The sequence below is a fragment of the Propithecus coquereli genome, unplaced genomic scaffold (genome assembly GCF_000956105.1).
Source record: "Propithecus coquereli isolate 6110/MARCELLA unplaced genomic scaffold, Pcoq_1.0 Scaffold55, whole genome shotgun sequence".
Taxonomy (NCBI): domain Eukaryota; kingdom Metazoa; phylum Chordata; class Mammalia; order Primates; family Indriidae; genus Propithecus; species Propithecus coquereli.
Window position 1 is genome coordinate 6053779 of NW_012151396.1, and position 27713 is coordinate 6081491.

The window sequence follows — 27713 nt, forward strand, 5'->3', positions numbered from 1 at the left end:
ACACAAACTGGCAAATAAATAAACAATACTTTCTTTTGAAAGCATAAAAATAAAAGCAGCAGCATATTTTGTTATTTAAATATTATTTCCCTTTTTTAAATATTACTCTCCCTCTCAATACTGATAAAAAGACTACAACATACTATGTTGTAGTCAACATACAAAACCTTTTTCCTTCAGCTTCTGAAAATTGGTAATAATTAGCTTGATATAAAGATCAAATAAATATACATTTCTTCATACTTTGCATTGCTTATCAGGCCCTTTGGCAAGCTCGATTTGCACATCAAAGGCACAACTGGACTATTTCCTTTCTTCTCTTTCACTAGGCTGTACCATAATCACACCAAAGTATTAATGGACAGTTATGCAGAAAAGAGTTCACACAGCAGGCCGGACACTGTATACTTAGAAAGGACTACTTGCAAGCTTGGCCCTTGGATGTGGTCTAGGAATTGGATTTCAGGAGTGTTCCTCACCCACTATTGCCTAACCAATAAGGGTGGTTCACTGTGCCTAAATTGTTCACCATGTGGTTAATGCTGAACAGCCTCTTTCCTTCTGGAGTCTGGAATTTTGGTAGTGCCAGCCAGAGACTGCCTATGTAACCAGCCCCCAATAAAAACCCTGGGTGCTGAGTCTCTAACAAGCTCCAGTTAGTTATTTAATGGTATACAACATCTCACACGTGTGGTAACAAGGCCAAGGTGTTGCTGCGGAATTAAACACATCTTCTGTTACTCCACAGGGAAAGGACTCCGGGAAGCTCATATTGGTTTACTTCGACTTCATCCCATGCACTTTTTCTCTTTGCTGACTTTGCACTGTATCTTTCCACTGTAATAAATCTTAGCCATGAATACAACTACATCCTGAGGCCTATAGTCCTCCTAGCAAATCACTGAAGTCGAATTGGTCTTGGGGACCCAATGCCAACAGTCCCTTTACATTTCCAAAAGAAAAGAAAACAAAACATATATAGAAAAACCCACCAGGCACTTTTATAAACCCACCTCCAGTACTTATTCACGAATTACTCTTTCAGTATTTCCTTCACTGTTTATCCCTCCCCCTCCTTCTTGTCCCTCATAAATCCAATTCAGATAGCAAAATATTTATTCACCTAAACTTCCTTCTAGCTTAATTTTAGTGGCAATACACGACGAAGCAGGAAGCAAATATCTGCAGGTTCAGGGATCATAAATTTTTCTTTGAAAACACATCAGACAGATCCTTTCTAAAAATTCTCAATACAGCCAACTTATCAAAGTGGCAGAACACATAAAAATACAAAGAAAGAAAACTTCCCAGGTCCTTGGGGGAGGAGCACACAGAAGTTCCAGGGAGGAGTCAAACCTGGAAGGAAAGAAGGAAGGTCACAGATCCTTTTCATTCACTAGCAGGTAATGCTAAGAGGTAGAAAAACCTTCCCGCAGATACAGCTTCTTACTGAAGGAGATTAATGCCTGGAAATATGAGCAATAGATTATGAAATCAGAGGACCTAGGCTGGTCCTGACCACGCCAGAATAGAACACGCTCAGGTCTGAAAGGGCAGGGAAGGCAGAAAAGTAGAGCACGACTTGGCTCCACCAGCCGGAGCTGAGCCCACTGGAGACGTGTTGGGGCTCACAGCCAGGAGGCCTTGGGAGAGCCTCAGAACGGACGAGGCAGCCCTGGCTGAGCGAGTACTTTGCCGGTCAGCCAATGAGGCGATGCCTATCCCTGAGTATTTACCACCGAGTCAGTCTGCATGCAGTCCTCCCCCTCTGTGACTCAGGAACCTAACCCCAGGCACCAAGAGCTAACTAGGTTCTTCTGGTTTGTTTTTAGTAACAGATCTTGGAAAGGAAAAAAAAAAAAAAAATCAAAGGACCTTGTAGAAAAGTACATGGGACAGAGTTAAGAAAATAGAACAAAGGGATATTTTGTTCAGAGAAAATATTGTGACCAAGCGGTAGACAGCATTAAATTGCCAGAACTTACTCTGAATATTTCGTTGGGATTGTTCTGTCTGAAAATAAACATATCATAAATCCTTTGATTATTTGTATTCCTGAATATTCAATTCTGGAGATCCTTACAGCCAGTGTTAGGCAAATTATTTTACACAATGCATTATATCCTAACACTCTAAAGAAATACATAAATATCCTTTAAAGAATGAAGACATATACAGATATACAGATAAATCGTGATGCAATTAATTAAAATAGCTACTAATTGCTTTTCTATGAGTCCAATATTTATCAGAATATGAATACAGGGTTTATGTATAATCTGGGACTGCATAAGATATGAAAGTGTTTTGCTGAACTCTCCTGGGTATCTAGTCCTTCAACGATACCATGTTAATGGTAACGTTCTTGCTTACCATGGTTTAGTGTGTCTAACACTTGCTGGGCCTGGCCCCTCTCCCTATTCATTTCCAAGATTTTATCAGGACCTGAATGGTGATCACTCAGGTGTTTGCTTTATAATAATCTCTTTTATGCATTTCTCTGAGTGTCATTTCACTATACAAAGAGGATTAATTACCAAAAAAGAGAGAAAAGCAAGGGAACAATTAACACAATGTATAGAATAGTGGTTCCCTCTGGCAGGAAAAGAGGCAATGAGAGCAGGAACGGACACACAGGTGGCCTAAAAACTTGAGGTGATGGTCTATTTCTTAAACTTAAACATGGTTTTTTATTGTTTTTCTGTAACCTGTACACATATCATTTATAGAAAAGATTATATGATCTCATAATTAAAATTTTAAAGTAAATTTTCTTAGCCATTTTCTATGCATATGTGTATTTCCAAATGGATTTTAGAGTCAGCTTTTCAAGTTTCATAATAAATTCCCATTGGGATTTTTTAACAGAATTGCAATGAATTTGTGGGCTAAACTGGTACATCCACAGACTCCTTATTCAAAGATAGGATGCTGGAAAAGGCCCTACAAAATGACCAAATTCAGGCTCTGTTCATAAATTATGTCCCATTTAAAATGCTCTCCTTCCCACTACCACAGGGCCCCCACCCTGGCCTGGACCACACACCCACCAACCTGCCTGGGCACTGCAATAGGTGCTTTGTCCCCACCCCCGCGCCCTCCAGGCACCTGAGCACCACCCCTCCCGGCATGTGCTTGTGCCAGATCACCAGGCTTCCCTGTCTCCCTGACCTCTGGAGGGCAGGATCCCCATCTGAGGCACATCTACCCCTGGGGGCACATCTCCTGTATTCAGTAACTGTTTGTAACGAGCGAGCGAGCGACCCAAACAAACAAACCAGCCTCGCCTTTTTTCTTCCTGCCTCGCCCTCCAGACTGCATCATTAGTGTCAGGCCTGGTTTCTCATCTCTCACGAACAGAATACAGAGCCTCCTAAATTCTAGGGACATTATGGTAAAACATTTTATCCTTGATGGGGAGAAAGTGTTTAAAAAAAAAATAGGGGCAAAGTGCTGTCATCCCCAACTGCAATGACATAGCTGAAATTTTCTAAATATACCATATGGTACCACAAGAGAGTTTCTCAAAAACTGCAGAGGACATTCTATTTGTACTTTTTTAAAATGTTAGAAAGACACTCTGATGGCAACATCGCCCTCTGCTGATTCTTAATAGTAGAACCATGTGAAGAGGAAATGCATTTGAATCCACCTTGGAAGTTGTCTCATTGTATCAAGTCTTCTTATTGGGGAAAAAAAAAAAACACAAAGGCATCTCAGTTTCCCATTCTGCTTCATTTAACTTAACCTCTTACACGTAGTAACAATCACATAACCTTCGAAGGGGTTTATTCGAATTAACACAGAAGTGGCTTTAACGCTATGTTAGCAAGTCAGCAGAGAAGCACCTTTCCCAGCCCACACTTACAATGCCCACACTTTGTAAAAACAGTTACAGTGTTGCATACAAGAAGGCACACTCTAAAAGCATATCATTAAAAAGCAAAAATATACAGGCAGTATATTACAGAAATCCAGGCAGTTAGGACTCAATTAGCTCATTTAGCTCAAGTCCCAATGCCCAAGTGCAGACTGGAACTGTGCCGCGTGCTGGCTTTGCAGAATTAGAGACCTGACTCACACCATCAGCCCCAGACTCCTCACCAATAGCACAGGAGAGGTAAGAGTACCTATCTCACAGGCTTGCTACGAGATTAAGTTAAATAATTAATGTAAGTATGAAACATTTAGCAAGAACTCGTAACGAGTACTCATAAGTGTTCCCTATCACTATCACATTCATCATTATTAAGGGCATTCTAAATATCCCCTAAGACAGATCTAGCACCTGACAGGCCTAACCCTCAAGAATAGAGTGATCAGACTGATCCTATGTGTATGTACATGCGTGTTTACATCTGTAAAAAGAGAAAATGGCAACACAAATATGGCAAAAATGTTATAAATTGGTGAATTCTACCATAAAGGCTATAGAGGAATTATCTGTATCTGTGCAATGCGAAATTATTTCAAAATAAAAAAACTTTTAACTTATGAGTGTCAAAAGCAATTCTTACAGATTAGTTGGTAACCTGTAAAAAACATGTCTTATAAACCATGTTGGATAAGAAGTTCCTGATGTTTGTCTTGTAAGCAAAGCATGGGAAAGATACTTAGTATCTATATTCAGATTTCAAGTAACTTTTACTTACATAGCAAAGTACCCTACCCTAGGTAAACAGATACAGAGTACTCTGCCAGAAGGTTAAGTGGGAGGCTTTCTCTTCCCAGAGCCAGGGAGACAGTCGGTTAGTTTAAAAGGGGAGCTCTGACGCCCCTCTCCCCTTCTCCCGGGCTGTGAGTAAAGGAAATGAGGCAGCCTGAGACTCAGGCCTGAGGAAGAGGGCAGGGTGTCACGCCCCTCCACAGAGAGGCCCAACCACTAGCTGTTCCCTTGCTCCAGTTCAGCAAGGAGGCTGATGGGCCTGCAGCTCTGCTCTGCAGTATCCTGAAGTTGCACCTTCTCCTCTAGAGGCAACAGAGAACTGCGAAAGCTTTGGCCAAAAGATCCAATGCGGCTCAGAATCCTTCAGCTGGGGAAATGGGAGAGCTTTAAGGTAACAGGCCCGGGACAGTTTATCTAAGAGCCTTTCGACTGCATGCCCCTGGGAGCAGGCGGCTCACCATCCACTCTCTTTGTAATACTCACGTGCATGCCTACTATGTGCCAGGTACTGATTCTGTTATTCTGAGAGATAGTACTGAACAAAACAGGCAAAAATATTGCCTTGCAGAGCTTACTTTTCTTAAAGTAAAATTTAACTACAACCAAATAAATAAAATTGAATAGTATGATAGTGCAATGGAGAAAAATCACGCCAGGCAGAGCTGGGAGATGGGAGAAGAAGAGCTTCCAGGTGCAGTAAGGCGGGGAAAGCCTCACTGAGAAGCTTGGTGAAGCAGGCCTATGCAGAGATGCCCTGTGCTGACACAGCAGGCAGAGGAGTGTGCCAAGGATCCCAGCACACAGCAGGCCTGGCCCAGTCTGGGAACAGTGAGGAAGCCATCATGGCTGGAGCAGAGCTGGGGCATGGATGGAAGGGACAGGCCAGAGAGGGCCAGCAGCAGTGTGGGGCATGGGGAGGCACAGTGGAGCCACACAGGCCTCATGGGGGCTCCCAAGGTTGAAGGGGCAGAAGAGCTCTGGGAAGCAGCTGTGGCAGGGACCCCTGCCCCACCCTGGCACTGTGGAAACTGCATCGTGCTCACCTATCACCAAGGCCAGCTGCTCATGAAGGTGGGGCCAGGACACGCTGGACACTCAACTCAACACTGTCTGGAGGCACCTGAGGACACAAGGGCAGGAGCCATGGAGCGCAAGACTAAGTTCTCTGCCAGCACTAGCACAGAGGACACAGCGTCGGCACCCTGGGTAGCGATTAGGGCACGCTGGTGGCTGTCAGCAGTGTATACTTGGAAGGTGATGAGGTTTTGTCTGTGAGACCCCAAATAATAAAAGCAAACGGAGTGCAGTGCACAGAAACCAATCTGGGCTCACTGAAAGGCAGAACTGCACACACCTTTGCACAATTGGGCGGCTGCTCCCAGGGCAGGGCACCTGATGAGGAGGCTGCCAGCACCTGCAAGTGGCCGCCCAAGGCCAAGGCTGCAGAGCGCACTCAAGCCCAGGAGAGGTCATTCTCCAGGCTCCCTTTCAGTCCCTTCCTAATTCTGTGGGTTCAGGATTCCAGGCACAGCAGAAAAAGCACTGGAGAAAAATAAGCCTGAAAATTAAACAATCTAAGCTGTCAACTGAGAAAGCTGGAAAAAGATCAAAGTAAACCTAAAGAAAATATGATTTTCTAGAAAGCCATATAATCACTAAATTTGATTCAATGAAAAGTAGAAAACTTGATTATGATTGAATAGGTAATAGGAAAAAATTAAAACTATTGACATTCAAATATATATGAGTGAAAGTGGAAAAACATTAAATACCAAGTAACTGAAACCAGTAGCTTAAAAATAAGCATATAGATGATGAGAAGACCTTATCTTAGGGGTTCTAGGATATTTATGATTAGAAGATACATTAATGAAATTCACTATGTTGACAGTGCCAAGGAGAAAAAACATTATATCATCAACAGTTCCCCAAAGATATATTTAATAACATATAACAACCATTCCTGATTTAAAAAAAAAGCTAAAATCCAACTAACCTAAGAATAGAAACTTCCTTAACTTTTAAGAATACATAACAAAAACCTTAAGCAAATATACTTACAATAAAACATTTAAAATATCCCCATTAAGTTGGAAACACAAAATTGGTTCAATGCCATTGAGGGGAATTTGCCAGTGTCTTCCAAATTATGCATGCAATTGCTCTTTGACCTAGAAATCCTATTTCTAAGAAAGTATGCCAAAGACAAGCCAGCAAAATATAAAATGATATACGAACAAGCTATTTACTGAGACACTATGTGTAATTGCAAAGGTCGGAAACCAACGAAAAAGCCATTAACAAACTACCCACACAGCTGTTTAAAAAGAGAAGTTACAAGAATCACTATAAACTGCACTGAAGAGTCATCCCCAGAATATATTATTAATTGGGAAAAAGCAAAGAACTTAAGCGGGAGTATCTTATGCCTCATTTAAAAATAGATTGGGGAGAAATATTAATATGTGAATGTATAGCACTGCATATACAAAAAGGAACATTTGAAGAACAAGCTCAGCCAAAGACTAATATAAACAGGTACCTTTGGAGGGAGAGGAGGGACAGGGGAGAGGGGACAAGCACAGAAGGCAAACCTCTCTGAATTGCTCATTTCAGTTTCAACGTTGGAACCACGTAAATGTGGTGTGTAATTTTTTAATGTGAAAATAGAAGCAAAGAACTACTGAACAAAACATAAATAAAAACGAATTGCTCTAATTGTATATCAAGGAGATAACATAACCACATAGAGAAGGATTATTTTAGCTGACTTAAATTTATACCACTGTGTGGTATACTCTAGTGCAGAAGACTGAAACAGGATCAATACATCTCACCTCTCACAAAAATCAACTCACGATGGGTAAGACTTAAACCTAAGGCAGGAAACTAAAAGAATTCTAGAAGAAAATGTTGAAAAAACTCTCATAGACATTGGCCTAGGCAAAGAATTTATTAAGAAAACCCCAAAGGCAATCATAGCAACAACAAAAATAAATAAATGGGACCTGATCAAATTAAAAAGCTTCTGCCCAGCCAAGGAAACTATTATGAGATCAAACAGACAGTCTACAGAATGGGAGAAATTATCACATGCTACACAGCCGATAAAGGGCTCATAACTAGGATCTATACAGAACTCAGGAAAATCAGTAAGAAAAAATCAAACAACCCCATTAAAAAGTGGGCAAAGGACATGAACATAAACTTTTCAAAAGAAGAAAGACTAATGGCCAACAAACATATGAGCAAATGCTCAACATCTCTAATAATCAGGGAAATGCAAATCAAAACCACAATGAGATATCACTTAATTCCAGTGAGAATGGCTTTTATCAAAAAGTCCCAAAACCACAAATGTTGGCATGGATGCGGAGAGATAGGAACACTCATACGCTGTTGGGGGACTGCTAGTGCAACCTCTGTGGAAAGTAATATGGAGATACCTTAAAGAGCTACAAGTAGAATTACCATTTGATCTACCAATCCCATTACTGGGCACCTACCCAATGGAAAAAAAGACATTCCATAAAAATACACCTGCACTAGAACGTTTATAGCAGCACAATTCACAACTGCAATGATGTGGAAACAACCCAAGTGCCTATCAATATACGAGTGAATTAATAAAATGTGGTATATGTTACACCATGGAGTTTTACTCAGTCACAAGAAAACAATGGTGATCTAGCACCTCTTGTATTATCCTGGATGGAGCTGGAGCCCATTCTACTAAGTGAACTATCTACAAGAATGGAAAAACAAGCACCACGTGTACTCACCATCAAATTGGTATTAATTGATCAACACTTATGTGTACATAGGGTAGTAACATTCATCCGGTGTCAGGCAGATGGGAGGGGGAGGAGGGGATGGGTATATTCACACCTAACGGGTGTGGTGCACACTGCCTGGGGGATGGACGTGCTTGTAGCTCTGACTCGGGTGGGGCAAAGGCAATATATGTAACCTAAACATTTGTACCCCTGTAATATTCTGAAATTTAAAAATATATATAAAAGAAAGAAATGTGCAAAACTAGCATGAAGAAAATTCTGAAACACTCCTAAAAGACATAAAAATATTTTTGAACAAGTTGAAAACATTCCACATTCTTGGAGGGACAATTCAACAATAAAGATGTCAATTCACCTCAAATTAATATATATGTTTGACATCATTCTAACAGAAAATGCCGAGAAGCACAGGAAAACCTAGAATCTTCCTGAGCCAAGAAGTAAAGACAAAGACTAACATGTATCTAAAGGGCTAGGAAGCCAGCTTGAAGTAGATCCCACATACCAAACTGGAGACAATTTTAGCTTTTAAAAGAATGATTTCTGTACCTGATTATAAATTACTGAATAAATAACTACCCAAGAGTCCAAAGTGACACTAAACGAGAAAGAAAAAGGGAGAAAAGAAAAGGAGAGACAGGAAAGAAAAGGAGCACTCGAAAAATCATTTCCACCACAGGAGGCGACTATTATGTCAATTTATTAATGTGAAAATTGGCAGTTAAAAGGAAAAGAATTAAGCATTTGTCATGTCTTTATAGGATTCACCCGGGTGATGACAGAAAGTTCTTTACAAAAGCTCAGCTAATAAATGTAGAAATGATGACAATTAGAAAATCATTTTCCAAATTCAAACAAAAATTTATTTGATTTAGGCAAAGATCATTAACGGATGTCAAGTCCATTAGGTGAAAGACTTTTCAGGAACAAGACATTTGGAAAAGAATATTTTACAATGAAGATACCTAGCGGTCACCACCTTAACCAAACAATGAACCTGGCATTACTAAGAACAAGATAACCTGACATGATATGCCTCTTAATATGATATAAAATGAAGTACCTAATTTCCTCTATAAAATATTCCTACCGAAAATGTTAAACTTGAATCTATGCAAGTCTTTACCCAAACTCCAAGTTTACAGGACACAGAAGAATGATACCAAGGAAGAAATCATCAGACAAATCTGAGCAGGGGCATTCTACAATCCTCCTTTTTCTCACTTGGCTAAAGTCCCCTCCTTTCCTGTCTTCCCAGCCTCTGTCTCGGCTTTGTTAAGTGACAAACACGGATGCAGTGTAGACAGAGGAAGACGGGTTTTTCTCTTTGTTCTCATCCCGGACAGGTGCTACCCTGGCCGTGGTGGCAAATTTACCAAATTGCTTTGAGAAAGAAGGGAAGAAGTTTCGGGGGAGGAGGCTGCGTGGAAAAACAACAAGGAAGTACCAGTAGAAAAGATGAGCAGAGACTATATCCGGAGGGTAGAGAGGGATGGAGGGGAGGGAGGGTCAGCGCTAAAGAGATGCCAGCTGAAGAATTTCTCCAGTCCTGGAGCCGTCCAGGGCCTGGAGGACAGACCTGCCAACAGATTCTAAAGTGACCAGTTAGGAGTCCTTAACTCAGACAGGAAAATTGGTTGCCTAATCCCAACCTTTTAATTTCACGATGAAACAAAAATTCAATTAATTCACCTTTCTTGGTGAAGAGATCATGAAATTTACCACACAGGAAGAAAACCCCACCACCGTGCAGGTCGACATGGAGCCGGTAGCCGTGCAGGCCGTACTCGGGGCTGTCATCCAGGAAGGGGCTGTGAGGTGGCGGTTCGTAGGGGCTGGAAAGCAAACAGCACACACAGATTTGTCAGCACCACAGATAAAATACTTGGATAGAACATACTTTAAAAAAAAAATTAACATCCATTCAAAGCACTACCTCCTACTAATGAGACTCTATAGGACTCCCGATAATCCGTAATACCATGACCTCAAACAGACTGCTCCATGTTCCTTTCACGAACTTCTACAAACACAGGCAAAGACATGAGTCTGCAGGCGGCACAGACCCCCACGGGTGAACGAGTTCCTGCTCTGAGTGCAGGACAGCAGTTCTACAAAGGCAGCTCTGCTCCTCGACATTCTTCACCGTATCCAGAGGACAGAAGTGCTCGGCAGGAAATGCACCAAGCAACAGATCTCTGGGTTAGGATCCTGGGTGGAAGACCCACAGCGAAGATGAACAAAGCTTTATTCAATAAGAAAAGCCTTATGACATAAGGTAACGAAAGCATTCAGGAGCTTTTCAGGTAAGAAAAAATTGAGTTAAGGGAGAATCTAAGTCCACAGGGCAAGGGTGAGAGCTGTGGTGAAATGGGAAGCATGTTCCCCACCCAAAGACATTCAAATTCATTAAAAGACACAGAGTTTCCAGAACACACAACACTCATCTGCAGGCCAAAATCAGCCGAGGGCCGTGAGTCTGCATATCTTGCAAGATATGAAAATTCCCGTAAGTGCAATACAGGGAGAGCAGTGGCATCTTATAGTAATGAAGCTATCCTGCCCTATAAACAATATTCTACAGGTAGACATCCCTCAACCTGGAATAAATAAAGCAAATATGTACTCATGAATAATCCAATTATTTTAGCAACAGCTAAGTAACTATGCCTGTTGGCTTGTGTCTACTGATTAAAAACAGAATCTCTCTGCAGCCATTCTTAGGATATTAAGATGGCATCAACTCCTAATCCTTTATATTGACTATATAAAAATTTAATACACTCACAAATACATACATAGTGGCTGAGCCTAATGAGCTCCTCTCCACAAGGTGATGGAAATGAAGATTTGCCATGACAAAAGCCAGTTCTTCCTCCTTCTGAAAAGTTAATTAAAAAGAATACATTTTTCAACTGAAATATTTTAATTTTTCACAAGGTCGTTGTGAAGATCGCAGTACATTCATCTTGCAGATAGATGCAGTTTCTTGCAACTATAAGATCTCCACAGTGCTAATGCATTATTACTGCTTATATATTATTACCATCTAATAAGGCTTGTATTTTATATTGACAGCAGGACCACAATTCACTCAAACACTCAAACAGAGCATGCAGCACCAGAAGAATTAACATCCTAGTACTCGTAAAATATCAAAACAGTGTATTATACATGATGATTGCAAAAATATACATTATTAGTTCCAGGCTATTTCAAAATCTTTTCAAAAATAAAGATAATACTGGTAAGACCTTCGCAGATCCCAGATTAATTCCACAAATACTGAACTTTACTGGCATAACATTCCTCTATCAAGTAACTGCTTAATTTGGCAAATGCAGTGGGAATAATCACATCCAACTTCTTCACTTGTCCCTCAGGTTGAACAGCAGAAAATGTAACTCTTCAGGAACTGATCATTTCTCCCCATATCCACAGCTGACCCTGACTGGTACAGGTGGCCCCGAGTGGTAAACCTGAAAGTGCATTCTCCAACAGCCAGGCAGAGGACAACCGATCAACCAGAGGGCCCCTGTCACTCTGCAGGCCAGCACAGACCAAGGAACCCAAGTCATGACGTGCACAGCAGGCAAAGTGTGGCCTCGCCCACAAGTCACCTTCACACAGAAGGGAAAGAGGGAAGAAAACTGACAGACACCGTAGGTTGAGGGAAGAAAAGGGTGTAAGAGGATGATACTGAATGAAGCTGCAGGTTTTAATTCTGTCTCATCATCGTATATAGGTGCATACTGCCATTCCCAGAATCGAATTTGTGAACTTCTATCTTAAAACATCCATAGACCAAAGCCACAGACTGAAACCTGCAGTGTACAGTGTACAGACAGGGACATCATACTGTTCTGCTTTTCACTGAAGTGCCCGCCCAGAAAACGGCCCCCAGAGGAGAGAGCCAGCCATCAGCCTGCTCTGGTGGAATAAGGAGCCTTATGCAGAGGGAAAGGATAACGTCTTAGACCTTTTGCCCTGAAGCGCAGATTATATTCAACACCATGTCTACAGGATTAGAAACAGGCTTGGGAAACCAGCACGTTGAACACACAGCAACAGGTTTTGTCAGAGAAAGGATGTGAAAGGAACAGAATAAGGAACAGGGGCTGATTGGAAGGGGAGAGGGAAAAGTCCCACAACATTAAAAGAATAATGTGAACAAAAGCACAAAGGCAGGAAGAGTTGTTTTGTCATCTGAGACAGCAGAACAGCAGAGCAACCACAATGGCATAGAGAGGACTATGTTCACCGGAAAACGGAGTTGGCAGGATGGTAAATGGAATGCAGTTACTGACACGCCTCACAGGAGTTCCCATCCGATATCTTGCTTATTGTGAGGGGGACGACAGCACAGACCGGGGATTGAGTCTTACCTTCCACAGCCCTACTAGCAGGCCAGGGCTTAGGCAGAAGATCCGAACGAGTCTGTCGCAGCCAATCATGGTGGATTCAGTTAAATGGCTCAGATTGTACTTTGTAATTAAAGAATGCCATCGAGGTCTTTGAACATTCATGCCAAAAAAGGAGAGAGAGAAGTGAGCTTTTCTATGGGGAGTGTTGCCAGTTCTTAGAACATCTAAAAATACACTTGAAGAGCATGTCAATAATGTGCTCAACTAAGATGCACACTGGTGAGGTGGGGACACAAATGCCTGGTACAAATAAAAAGCAAAGCGGATACATTCAAATTTCCCACCCAACTATTGTTCCTTTCCCTCCTTGTCACTCTCACTGTCGACTCCAGGGCCCAGCCAGGAGGAAGCTGAAGGATAGAGGGGGAGGAAGTGGCAGAACCATCTTCTGTTCCTTTCCCCAAACCCAGCACCACACTACAATCTAGTCCTCACCAAGTGAGTGACACAATGCACAAGCAAAGTATTCTACGTGACATAAAAGCAGGTGGTCTCAGTCAGCTGTCTGAAAGCAGATGTGCCTTTTAAAGTTATTATCAAGGGTAACTCAGAGATAGTGAAAATTGAAACATTAGAAAATAAATTTAAAATCATGAGTGTTTTCATAAAGGTGACACATTGTGAATTCTATCTTAGTCTTAGTGACTAAGAGTAAATACTTAGATGTGTAAGAAAAGACAACATCATAAGACTTAAAATCATCTACAATGAAATTTTTTATAAGCACTATACTATAATAGCAGACAAAGGTGTCTGTCATGCCCAGGAACCTAGAGATCATTCAGGAAATTATAAAGGAGACAAGATCTCAATGGTCAATTAATACAGCACAGACCAAAATTTCTAAGGAGTTGGGGCCGCATCTCCTTCAAGAGTTGGCCTCCAGCACCTAACGCACAAGCTGGTAGGCAACAGGTGTTCAAATGTACATAAAGTATTAAAAAGGATACCAGCTGTGGCACTGTTTCAAATAAGAGAGCGGCTGTAAGGCGCACTACCCGAAGGATGGACATAATTGAAACACGGACTTCGGTGGGGGGGGAACCAAGGGCAACACACGTAACCTAAACATATGTACACCCATAATATGCTGAAATAAAAAAATAAAAATAAAAAAAAAGTAAAAAAAAAACAAAAAAACAAAAACAAAAAAAAACTAAATCCTCAGCTCCCATAACACTCTAGTCCCACATTCAACTTTTCAAAAGAACTTTTCGTGCTGCAAACCACAACTGGGTAAGGAGAAGTGGTCAGTGAGCATGTGTGTGATGTATAAACTAAAAACAAACTCAGTGTGTAGGATATACTTGGAAGAGGATAAACATAGGGTTAAGAACCTAAGGGGAAACCTTAGCTCCAACCTATAGTGACTTCACGCCATCACAGCCTGGTTCTTTTTGTGTGGAAGATCACCAGACTCCTCAGAGGGATGAGAGCACTACAGCGCACAGCAGGTGCCCAATAAATGGTGGTCATGGATATTGTCACTATTAATGTGGACTGAGGGCAAGGACGTGAAAAATCCTCTTCCCTCACTCTTCAATGTGTCCAAAGCTGGAAAACACTCCTGGCCGTAGAGGTGTCTAAGTCCACTCTGAGGAGGACTTTAAGTCCTCATGTGCTTGACCTTACAGGCCGCTGACAGAGAAACTAAGGCCGATATTTCCCCAACAGTTCTCACACATTGGAAGAGGGACAGCATAAACTACAGAATGGAAAACACTGGCAAGGAAGAAGATTTACAGTCTGACTAGAAAGTTATAAATTACAGAGAAATTCAAATTGCAAATTACACCAATAAGGCTGTCACTGTTCTTGAAAAAACTCTCATAGAGGAAACAAAAAGGACCCAAATAAAAACCACAAAATCTCTTCCTGGATGTCACACAAATGCACACTAGGATTTATATGCCTGCATGATAGACGCATTCACTTACAAACTTGTAATAAAAGTGCCGATCAAAACATTCCTAAAAAACACTTTGTTTTGTTTACCACCATTTTTCAAAGGCTGGCTGAAGTCCATTGAGTTTTGATGGAAATAAATTACATTAAATTAATTTTCCAATGAATTCGAGCATTTGTCACTATGTGGTAGCTAGCATTCCTGACTTTGATGACAATTTTCAGCAATATACTATCTCTAACTGAACTTCACAATTCAACATTATCCATTTAACTTAGTCTTTCATGATTTTAATTAATGTCAACCATTTGTTCTAACATCTACAAACATTTCATGATATGCCAAGTAACATACTATTCAAACTAGTACAGAGTTTGTGGGTTCATTCTCCAAACATAATTTCAAAATGCATAAAACCTATTACATTAGAAAAATCTGGTATCTATCATATGATACCATATGAATTTCAAAGATTTATTCAAATAAAAGTACCATTTTAAAAAGATAACTGTGTTTCCAAAATATCTTCAGTAATATAATCAGGAAAAATAACTCACAGTTTTTCTTGATCACAGCATTAAGGATGTTTTAAGAATACAGTAAGACCTGGACTTAGAACAAAGAGGTCTGAATATTCTCACGCTCACAGCATGGGGAGAGAGCTCAGTGATCAATCGACAACCCTCAGAGCCTGCACCCCAGAGAGGAGCCTCAAACAAGGGTCCCAGTTACAGAGGGGCCACAAAACACGTCTGTATCCAGGGAAACCATGAAAGAACCTGTTACTCTCTGGAGACTGCAGGCACTGATGCCAGATGTCTCAACACCATCCACGGCAAGGACAGATGTGAGAAACCAATGGGTGGAACCAGAGCACGCAAGGACAGTAAGAAAAATGACATGGTAAATGCCGCTGGAATGTCAAACACCAAAGATGGGAGAGGATGTGAAACCAACACTGGGGAAGGCAGATGCTACCTTTGCATTTGCAATAAATTTTATTAAAGAAATGATAGCTTGCTCAGGAAATGCCGTAATCCAGCTTTTAGGAAAAAACAACCAATGATGACCAAAGTGAGCATGAGAGACGTGCTGAGAAAGGCCGATGCCAGCCGTGTAGTGAGTGTGGACTCGGCACACAGCCACCTTACCACACGGTAACACCGAGGGCACAACAAGCAGCAGCAGTGGGATGCACACGCATCTGATCGATGCATTTTACAATGATATATTTTGATATTTTTCACAGCAACCACACATGCTAAATACCATGTCAGCATCAGCATCATCCCGTTTTACAGATGAGAGAATGGAGGCACAGAAAGAGTAAGTTACTTGTATAAGGTCACATACCTAGTAAGCTTAACAGAAAGGCAAAGTAACTAATAATTATGACTTTATGACCTCATATTTAGACTACAGTTAGCATACCATTTATTAAAGAAGGAAAATATAATAGTTTTATGTATCTTTCTGTTTAAAATGGTTAAAACAAAAAAACCTCAAATATGTAGCCATCGTTCAGGAAATTTTATTAACTAGAATATCATTCCTCACCATTATAGATAACCAAAATATAAGGAACCTAAATTTAGAACTACTCAGAAATGTGATAAACCCATTCTTTTCCTATTCTATAGTGATGCAGAATGATAGAAAAGTCTTTAAGATATAGTCAAATTAAAATACAATAGTGGTATTTTTGAATTACAAAAGTAATGCCAACTAATATTTACATACAAGACACTTTCACTCAACAGTTCTGCTGAATTAGTACTTACCTATTTTTGGTGGGGGTTTTATACCAGTCCATAAAAACTGGTGTCACACCACACAAGTCTAAGGTTGACAATGATGCTAGACACGGCCAGTCTTTGCCATACCACAGAACAGTAACTGATGTGTCATTTATGGAAAGATCAACATGCTCCATGATATATTCTTTTCCACTTTTTTCTTTCAATATAATTGCCCAACCTAAACCAGACTTTCTGGAGAAAGAAAAGAAAGCTAAAAATGTTTACCTCATAGTAAAAAAAAAAAAAACTAGAAGCCAATTTTATATATCATTTCTAAAACATCTAGTTCTTTAAAAGCGAAAGTCAAAATTCTCAGAACACGGCTGATGTAACTTTCATTTCATCAACAGTTCTCTCTTCAGACTTTTTCTCCTCACCTATCACTCACTGGACATCTATGACGCCCTAGGTACTGGCAATACATAAATAAGGCAAAGGCTCTGCCCAGAAGAAAGGGCACCTTGAACATTCTTGCCTCATTAGAGCAGATCACTAGGTTTCTTCTGATTTTCATAAAAACTTCAGGCTGTATACCAGTCATCCCTCAGTATCCTTGGGGGATTGGTTCCAGGACCACCACAATACCAAAGTCCATGCTCAAGTCCCTGACAATAAATGGGGTAGTATTTGCATATAACCTAAGTAATCCTCCCTTATACTTTAAGTCATCTCTAGATTATTTAGAATACCTAACACAATGGAAATGCTATGTAAATAGTTGTTACATTGTATTGGTTTTTTATTTGTATTAATTTTATTAGTGTACAGTTATTTTTTACTGGGTGCATATTTTTTAATATTTTCAATTTGAAGTTGGTTGAGTATGCGGATGTGGAAGGTTAACTGTACGTGGAACAGGAAAATGCTATATATTTTATAGATGCACAAAAACGCAAACACATCAGAGGCGGTCTCCCAAAATCTAAATTGCATGTGTGTCCTATACATACAACACTTTGAGCTGACACCATCGTTCTTTTTTGGTTGTAAACAGGAACAGTTTACAGCACTGTCAGGTAGCCGATGGCCGCCGCTCAAGAGCACGCTGCATACCTGAGGGCCTCTGTGGTCTTCGTCGGAAGGCCTGTGTAAGGGTTGACAGGTTTGAGAACCTGAGCTAGTGTGGCTTTTACAGATGCTATTTGTTTTCTGATATATTCTTTCTTCCAATATCCAGCTTCTTTATCTTCAACTGACAGTACGCTCATAGACACAGCCATCTCCTCTACTGGATTAACTTTCCAGTTAGATTTTTTAGATGGAAAAGCAGTTGAGTAGATTCTGATCCAAATAAAACTGGTGGGGGGCAGGGGAGAGAAAGTATGTTAACTAAGAGACATTGTCATGTACCTGCAGTAGTAATATATTAAATTAGAGATGCATAATAGTTTTTAAATAGTCCAATTCCATGATTAAGTCAAGCTGAACATTTACAGTTGTTCATGTGTTAAAATGAACTGCAGTTGGAGATTTATTGTTTTAGACTCAACAATACCAAAAACATAAAAGTAGGAAAAGCCTGTTTCCCAGGGTCAAGTTTAAAGTGAGCAATCTTACGTTATTAATATTCAGGATCATCCAAACCACTGCCTTCCTACATCAATAACTGAATAGGAGTCTATTACCAAAAAAAATAGGAAGTATATACAATGTGGTTCTTATCTTGTTTTTTTAAATATATACGTGATTTTTAAAAGATCAGAAAGGACACATACACACAGTATTATTAATAACAGTGAAAACTGAATTGTACTTTTGCTTCCTATTTTTTAATTTTTCAAAGAGGAACATGCATTGCTTTCACAAAGAGAAAAAAAGTGAAGGTTGTTCATAATGATAACTAACGATAACAATTAACATAAGGTTTTTGAGCACTTACTGTGTGTCAAGTGTTGTTTAAGCACTTCATATACATCAACTCACTAATCCTTAAAACAGACCCAGTCGGTAGCCACTATTACTGTTCTCATTGTACAGACGATGCAACTGAGGCCCAGGTGCAAAGGGATCTGACCCAGGTCTGCGCACTCAAGTGTCTGGGGGAGCTGGGATTTGAACCCACGCAGCCTCAACCAGAGCTCGCACTCTTATCCCCTGAGCCTTCAACGACAGACAAATGGGGCCAAAGAAAACGAATAAGCCATCCAAATTCAGACAGCCAATAACCCTCGGTGTTGGAATTCAAGTTCGGCTCTGACGCAAAGTCTGTGTTCCCTCCACTCACTGGTACCAAGACCCTGTGAGAAGCCACACGGGCAGTGGTTGTTAGCAGGGGCCTCAGGCTGGACCAAAGCTCTCCATCAGATAAGAGAAGTAACATTTCCTCAGGGAAAACTGAGGCAGGGGTTAAAATCAATTTCCTAATCCGGAAGACGAATTTTACGTAAATAAAATGTAATTATTTGCTGGTTTACATCTCCACATGTCTACTTAGAGCAGTATGGGATGAAATAGTCCATGGCCAAGAGGCGCTGGGAAACGGCGATTCCCCCACAGAGGGATGGTCTCGAACTGCAGGAGGTCCACTGGGGACGCCCACAATGCCCTGGAGAGCCATGACTATTTCATTAACTATAGCAGGAAAGGATCATTTCTCAAACATACAACTGGAACGCAGCTTCTTGATTCAGATGTTGTGTGGATGCCACCAAACACAAACTCACACATAAGCAGACCCCTAATGCCATCTCTTTCCAGTATCGGTTTCTAAAGTCATTTCTCAACACACAAAATCATTTCACACCAACCTTTTATGTTATTTATGGTTTCAGTTCAGAAACTTCTGGACTTTCACATGGGAAAGATACACATCTAACAGATACAAAATGATTAGTTCAGTACATCTGGGTAAATCTGAAATTTTTTCACCAAAATCCCACTTTCAAAAACTCCCTCTGAGTAAAAGCTTGCCTCATGTTTTCTTCAAGTTTATTTTACTCATCATCTCGCTGTACTAAACATTCCTTTGCTTTAGCAAAACCTTGACGGAACCTCAACTATCTCACATCAGCACTGTCTCAACTATTGCTGATGCTGTTTTCACGTGCTCTAGCACTCACGAACTGCAAGCAAAACACTGACGTGGAGAGGGCATCACAGAAGCAACGCCACACACCTTTAGTAACAACAACTACTCCTAACATTCGTATGATGAACTACGTCCACACGCATTATCTTATTTAACTTACCATAAAAGTGTACCTATAAAAATATTTCATATTACAGAATTACAATATTGTATTAGATTGTTCCCCTTGATTATTCGTAAAATACAAATGTTACGTTTAAGATGATTTAACAGTCTCTGAAACCCAAACACATTTATTTCTTCATCCCCAAATGCTCCATTCTGTTTGAAAGCTTAGGCAGATTTGAGGACAAAAGCATATTTACCTAATACGACTATCAATCTGGCTCAGAAAAACTTCAATCAAACAAGTTGTTCCAGAAATGGGGATAATTTAATATTCAGATAATAGTGGTTCCCAGAGTACGTGGCAAACAAAACCCCCATGTGATGTGATGATCCGGACATGGCCTCCCACACACATCCTTGCTATTCCCACATGGGGACCAGTGCCCCTGCGCAAGGAGGCAGCTCCACGGATGGGATGGGGACACTGTGCCTATAAGTCACCAGTGTAACTGGCTACATACAACATGTGCTCCTGTCCTCTCTTCAGAATCATTGCTTAGAAAATACTGTTAACTTTTCGAAAACACTTATTGGTCACCCACACATCCTTTTATGAAGTCTGACTATGGCTCTTAAAAAATAATTCAACTTAACATAATTAAGATTTATCCTTTGAAAAAGAAAAGAAATACAAGTGGAATTTCATGAGAAGCTCAGATTCCTAAAGAACAACTTCCAAGAGAGTGGGATGGGCATATAATTAATAATAAAATTATGCAAACAATAGTACTAGAGCTATGCTCCAAATCTGCTTAAAGGCCTAGTTCCTGCACCATCTGGGCCCATCAAGGTAAAGTGGAGAGAGGTGAAATGTACAGAAACTAGGAAATCTATAATTTATCTAAGATTCTGAGTTCTATCCTTAAATAAAGTGAGAACACTACAGGTTTAGACATTTGGTTGGCTCCTTCCTTGACAAATGCCTCACTGTACTTTGCTTTGCTGAGCACCTTCATCTCTTATAAGGTCATTAGGAAAGAGATACATAAAAGTTATTCTATATTCCTTCTACAACTAATTTCAAGAACATGATTATTTCATTTAACGATATGTGTGTGTGCATATGGACAAAGATGGACAGATAGACATATATTCTTCCATACAGGAAACATTTTTTTAAATTGAAAGAAAAGAAAAACCAGGCTTCCCAACCAGGGAATGGTATATAGCCCTTTCTGAGTATGAAAGTGGTTGATTACAGCTTTAATGAGATCCGAGGGCTGTTTTGAGTTCCTCACTTAAGTGGCAGACATCCATCATCAAAGATGTACTAGATTAGTCATTTCAGAACTTGACTATTCATTAGTATGTCCTGGAGAATTTTAAAAATACATTTTCCAGAGAACTGAATTATAATCTCTAGAAATGCAGACTAGGGATCCACATTTTTTTAAACTTTCCCAGCTGGTTCTGATTAAATCTTCTATGGACAGGCATTTGAGAACCACAATACCAGAAAATATTCCCTGCCCACCATGGTCTAGGATTAAATATAATAATACACAGCCCTCCTTCTGTCATTCTCCATTTCCTTATCTAGTAAACAAAACCACCAGTTAAAACCTGCATTCCAGGTGGGGCATGGTGGCTCACACCTGTAATCCTAGCACTCTGGGAGGCTGAGGCAGGAGGATTGCTCGAGCTGAGGAGTTCAAGACCAGCCTGAGCAAAAGTGAGACCCCATCTCTCCTAAAAATAAAAAAATAAACAAAAAATTTAAAAACCTGCATTCCCTCTTATCTTGATGTTTTTCCTAGTTGGTATGTGGGTTCCATGTAGGATCAACAGTTGTCTGACCTTTTGATGTTGAGAGAAGCCCCCTAAAACACCACAATGTTAAGTTGTAGGTCATGACATTCTTACCGGAAGTTAGGAGGATTCCACCAACTCTCCAAGACAAAATTCTGAGTTACAGGCTAAGACCAGACTGACAAAACCGAAGTGTTTCTGCTCTTTATTCCACAGATGTCTTGTAAGCCCAGGTAAGGGGAGGTGACCCCCTTTCCTCTGGCTCCCTGCTTCCAAGGGTACAGCCACCAAGACAGAATAGTCTTGGCCTCTCTCCTCCCCTTTCACTCTTCCCAAATATATTCGATGGACGAGTTTGGGAGGAGGAGCTAAGTGTACTTTCGCCCCTTCCTCTTCTTCTCTAGGACCTGCTTGACTGCCAGCAGAGAGCACTCGTTCTGCTCGGCGCATCCAGGGCCACAGTTAATGGGGGCAGGTCCCTGCAGTGCCGCTTGAGACTGCGTGGACAAGACTGTCCAATTCTGGGGTGACCACAGCCAAGTCCTCCTGGCTAACAGGGAGGTTAAAGTTGCACTCCCCAACAGCAACAGCAGTAACAAGTTTGATCTTTTTTGGTACATGCAAAGAATATTCCTTTCTTTAAGAAGACAGATGCAAGTATTTGAAAATATCATGACTACTTAAAGCAATAGACATATTTCTGTGTATCTAAAAATACTCTTGAAATTAATTCTCTTGAATTTTAGAAAATGGTTAAAAAGTTAGTAGTTTTCATGACTTCCGTCAAACTGTCATCAAAACCTAACAGAGATTTGGTTTTCTCCTTACTTGTCATTGGCCAGATGATAAAGGCGCCTGTTCACGCAGCCAGTACACAGCAGGCTCACAGCATCCAAGTAGGAAAAAATCTTCAGCAAAATTTCTGAAGGCATCCTGAGAGAGGAGGGAAATCAGAAACCCGTGCTCAATCTACAAATCGCCCAGAAATCAGCTGGCTGTTCATCTCCAAATAGAAGGAAATAAACAGACCCCTCCTATACAAGAGTCAAACTGTACCCTCATCTTCAATTATTTTGATTGAAATTCTCTAGTTATTATAATTCTCATGACATAAACCTTATTGGTTTATATCATGTACATAAACCCAAATGTACAAAAACGCTAATTTCCTCAGCATTTTAATCACGTCCACACACTATGAATCAACAGGCAGGATTTCACTGCCTCCCGTGTGAAAGTATGTATTTTTCTTTGGTGAGATAAAAGGAAATAAAAGAAAAGGCAGAGAACACATTCTTAGTTATTAATAAGAAAAACACAGACCCCCCCCCTGCAAAAAATAAATATAATCGGAAACGCCAACTCACTTCCCAGCTAACCCACATCATTCCTGCGCACCCTCCTCCTGAATGCCCTCTCACCTCTGACGACTTTGGGGCTTCAAGGAGACACCAAGCCCCATAAAGTTTTCTGAAGTGTCTTTTTCATTTATGTGCCTAAATGTAACATTGAGATGTATTCTCAATATTCCACCTACTTCCATGATCTTAGAATTCTACAAAGCATGATAAGAATCCCAAGGTGCCTAGAAAGCATCACTAGCATCAGGAAGTCAGGAATGGGCGCCTGTGGACCTCTGTGAACCTCTGGTACCAGGGCCAGTGAAGAGAGAGCTGCAGCGGGTCACAGCAAGAGCCGGGCGAGGGGGTCTAGGGATGAAGTATGGGGCGGGGGGACCTTGGGCCAGTTTAAAATGGCTTGCCCATACTCTCTACTTGTGATTTTAATCATTTTAAAAATTTTCATTTATGATGAGAATCAGGTTACCAAATGTTTCATAAGGAAGTAATCAGTCCTAAAATTCTGATGAGAAAGAATAAAGTGGATCCCCAGAAAAAAGGCGGTTAATGCCACACACACAGGACACGTGCCACTAAGTAAGTGCTCCCACTGCTCAAAGGTTCCAGGATATGAGATATTTAACCGGAGACATTCTGAGAGTTTAAACAAAAAGCTGTGCCTAAATATCGATCTCTGCCCCAAATGAAATTCCTTACATTAACCATCAATAAATTAAACCCTTTCAATGAGAAAAGGTCTCTAATGCTAGAGATGGCAAAGTCGCAAGAAAACACATTTTCATGAACATTTGAATTATCCATTGCATACAGTTTTTATATTTTGATTTAACTATTTCACAAAAATTCACAGCTATTATTTTTTAAATCAGTATAATTCAAAAAAAAGAACTTAAGAGTTGGGCTTAAATACCACACTTCAGAAAGGTAACAAACAAATAAAAGAATTATTTAACTGGAATAAAATCCTATGGAAGACAGGTATTAGACAGGTTTTTACCTTCCTACCCACCAGACTAACATAATAAAAGAAGGGTCCTCTCTGTGTACTTCTAGTGAAAGGAGAAAACTTCTACTTTATAGTTAAAACAGTAGAGATCAAAGATGACCTCAATTATCGTTCACAGGGTTTCCTCAAAGCTGGTACAGTCAATGTCTGTACCCATATTGCATTACTTTCTGTTGGATTCCAATTATTTCACATTGCATGGGGCAGGGATAGGGGATGGGGGAGAAGAGAGAGGAGGATGAGGAAGGTGGGCTAAAGACATTCAAAATGTCAAAACAAGAAAACTCTGCTTCAGGCTAATGGGCTCCCCTAGGAAAGTTTAATCTGTGCATGTTCATTTTCAGTAGCATGGGAATTCAGATATGAACACATCCTTGTCCCTTTTCCATATCGTGGACCCATTCCAATATTCTTGCATTTGTAATTTTCTCCCCCCGTCACCCGTTTCCAACGGAGAATGTACACGTCGCCCTACAAAAGCACCTGTGCTCTAGGTGCCCAGTCAGGTCCTCAAGGGCATTCCCGTTTCTGCCTCACCCTTCTGCATCACTCACCTCAGCCTCAGAAAACGCTCCCCAGGATCTCGCACCCTGAAAGCGACTCTTCCTCTGATGCTCCCCACCCCCAACTGCTCTCCAACTACCACACAACTTCTCACTGCCAAGCTTCTGGGAAAGAACAAAAAACTTGTCTATACCTGCTGCCTCCACTTCTACGCCTCCCCCTTTCTTTTTGTTTTATACATTTCAGTGTGAAATATGACACCAAAATATGAAAAGAAGTATCCAGCCCATTCCCTTCCACGTACCCGAAACCGCTCTCTCAGGGGCCTGTACCCTACTGCCCTCGCCCCTCCCAGCGCTCTGGGCTGCGTGGAACCCTCCACTCCTGCTCCTGCAGCCCTCTCCTCTTCCGGCTCACACAGAGCCCCCTCCTTGATTTCTTGGCCTCAGGGGTCTTCCCTGGCTGCCTGGTGGTTCTCCCTGTCCCAAGTCCTCTGGCCTGCTCCCGAGCCCCCTCCACTTTCCTCTGTACCGGCCCCCAAGGACCAGTGTGGCTGCCAGCCCCGCATAGTCTCACCCTGAACCAGACTGCCACAGCTACTGTCTACCTGGCACCCTCCTCTGCACGTGTCCCACCAACTCAGCTGTGACAAGCAAGTCCAGAGTCATCACCATGACCCCCCAATAACCCCCCCTTCCATCTCTACCAGCAGCACCTCACTCGCACAGCTGCTCAAGCCCACTGTTTTGGGTCCCTATGCATGTCTGTTCCCCCCACACCTACACGTCATTCACAAAGAAGTCATGTCAGCTATGCCTCAAATATATCTCATGTTTGCCTGTGTCTCTCCATCTCCCCTCCTTCTAGAGAGAACGGGTAAATAAGTAAACAAGATAATTTGAGAAACTAAATGACATGATGCCACACTGTGAATAAAGTCCACACCCCTTGCCAGGGCCTGGCAGCCGCTCCTACCTGACTCCTGCAGCATTTGGGCCCCACCTCCGCACCTGCGCTCTCCCCTCTCTGGCTTGCCCTGCTCCAAGCTCGTTCACCTCAACGTCCAGTTCTCACCTGAACCTCCCTCCTCAGAAGTCTCTCCTCACCACCTACCCCATTATTCTGGATTATAGAATCCGTTTGTTGTTGGGACAGCATGTACCCCAATTTACTAGGATTTGCTTTATCTTAAATCTTTCCCTCCCCCTAGATCTTAGCTTCATGAGAACACACGTGAGTGGCTCCCCATTTGTGTCCCAGCACGGTATCTGGCGCAGAGGAGGTCACAGGTTGATAACGGATGCGCAAACCAAATGAACGAATATTTGCCCCCTCTCATATCAGATAACTGTATGATGGACTCTACTCCCAGAGTACAGGGTTTTAAGCTTAAATTAATTTTCCTAATTAAATCTAGATTTGGTTTTTAATTTCTTTTTGAAAATACATTAAAATATGTACATAAAAATTTGTACATTGTTAGCTGAGCCAGTCATGATCTAGTATTAAAAGCCCAGAACTTGAAATCAGGAACTTATGTCTGAATCACAGTTCAAAACGTGTACACTCCGTGGGCCTTACTTCCTGCAGTGAGAAAGGTCTCTCTGTAATAACCACAAGCTTTCAGGGCCTCACACGGCGCTTAGCAAATAGCTGGTGCTCCACACATTACTACGATATGAATCCATAGGCATCTAAGCACCAATTTCAAATAACAGCTTTTTTAAAAACTTCTATGGATCTCGGTGCTGAGGGTCACAGTACAGAATCTTGCCATGGCAAAATAAGTTCCCGAAATACTGAAAGCCAAGAAATTCAGAGAGCTCTCGAGCTTTTAGGAGAACCCATTTTAATCTTCTTTCTCCTTTACCAAGGGTCTTTATCAACTGTAAAGTGAATAATTTTGAAGAACACTTAAATAAAAGGAAAATTCAATTTACTTGTCATTTTCAGAAGTCTCATTTCATAAACTCGTCTCACTAGGATGGTGGTGACAGGCTCATGACTCACGTCAAACTCCCCATGCTGTACATTCTTCCTACACGATCCTATTCTAAGAGAGCTCAAAATAGCAACTTGGTATACACAGCATTATAACTTTCTCTAATAACCCCATGCCTAGAGCCCCCCCAAGAAGTGACAGTCCACTTCTGCTACTCACCTATCCAGGAGCACAGAGCAGTTGGAGGAGGAGCTCCCACGGCGCTGCTCACCTCTGGGGTGCTGCCTCAGAGCAGCAGTACCGCCTGCAGCACATTCGACCCCGGGCCCCTTCCTGAAAATAAATGTGGGAAATTCAAATTATATAATTATCAATGGCATGAATTATCTGTTCCCTTCTACAAAATTCTAAAGGATCCATAAACTTTAAAGGTTACTCGCTGAAAAACTTCATCTTGCAAAGAAAGGAAGGGAGGGAGGAAGGAAAGAAGGAAAAGGGACAGAGGGATGGTGGAACATCCAGCATCCTGGGCAATAAACCGCAAGACTGGACTTACTCGGATGTGTTTCCAACCTAAGGGTTACTGATATCTGCCCTCATTATAGGCTGTCAGAATGTCAAAGAGGTACTATAAAACATACATAATGGAAACGAAAAGGATAAAGTTAAATGTATTGATTGGCCAGTTTCCGTAATTCAACAGAAACCTGATAAGGACAGCATATTTTTTTAAAAACTTCAAATTAGTGAATTAGAACTGCCAACGTAATCTGACTTTGCTGACATTTAAGGGATAAGGAAGGGTCCCAACTCTAACTTTGGCAGTCAAGTCACAGCCACAAAGTACCAAAACACATCCACAAATTTTTTCACATTTTAACATCTTATATTCAATGAAATATATTTCAATTAGCTATCTTTTTATTTTGGTGGTATATAAAATAACAGCGCATCTTACAATCAATGTTTTTTTAGATTTAATGAAATAGGGTATAATATTTTATGCTACGAGTCCTTTTCAGAGATTCCTAAGTTTCTATTAAGATCAATCCTCAAAACCAGTAATAGTAGCTTGGAGGCAACCCGGAACACCCAGCAAGTCATACAGCCCACAGCTCCACATCTAGACAGCAGCCCACCCAGACAGCACCTAGTGGATGTGCCACGTCTCTTGGAAAGGTTTGGAAGCTGCTTCTTTAAGGAAGTACAACACACACATACTGGTTGCTGACCCACCTCCAACCCGCATGCTAATTAAGAAGTAACTAAAATCTAAGTCTATGCTACCCATATGCTCAATTTACCAACACCGTTGCTTCAAATATGTACTTTGTTCATTGAGAGCTTAACCACCCTCAGTTTT

General features: G+C 41.1%; 1 protein-coding gene across 1 annotated transcript in view; it reads right to left on the minus strand.

Moving 5' to 3' along the window:
- Positions 1-27713, minus strand: part of FBXO15 (F-box protein 15) — a 45374-nt gene that overhangs the window by 12211 nt on the left and 5450 nt on the right. Inside the window, exons 2-8 of the mRNA XM_012657585.1 lie at positions 26570-26683; positions 22366-22470; positions 17646-17888; positions 16575-16784; positions 12849-12975; positions 11262-11344; positions 10156-10298 (exon numbers count right to left, since the gene is read on the minus strand). Of these exons, the coding sequence (XP_012513039.1) occupies positions 10156-10298; positions 11262-11344; positions 12849-12975; positions 16575-16784; positions 17646-17888; positions 22366-22470; positions 26570-26683 (1025 nt within the window). The remainder of the gene's footprint in view (positions 1-10155; positions 10299-11261; positions 11345-12848; positions 12976-16574; positions 16785-17645; positions 17889-22365; positions 22471-26569; positions 26684-27713) is intronic.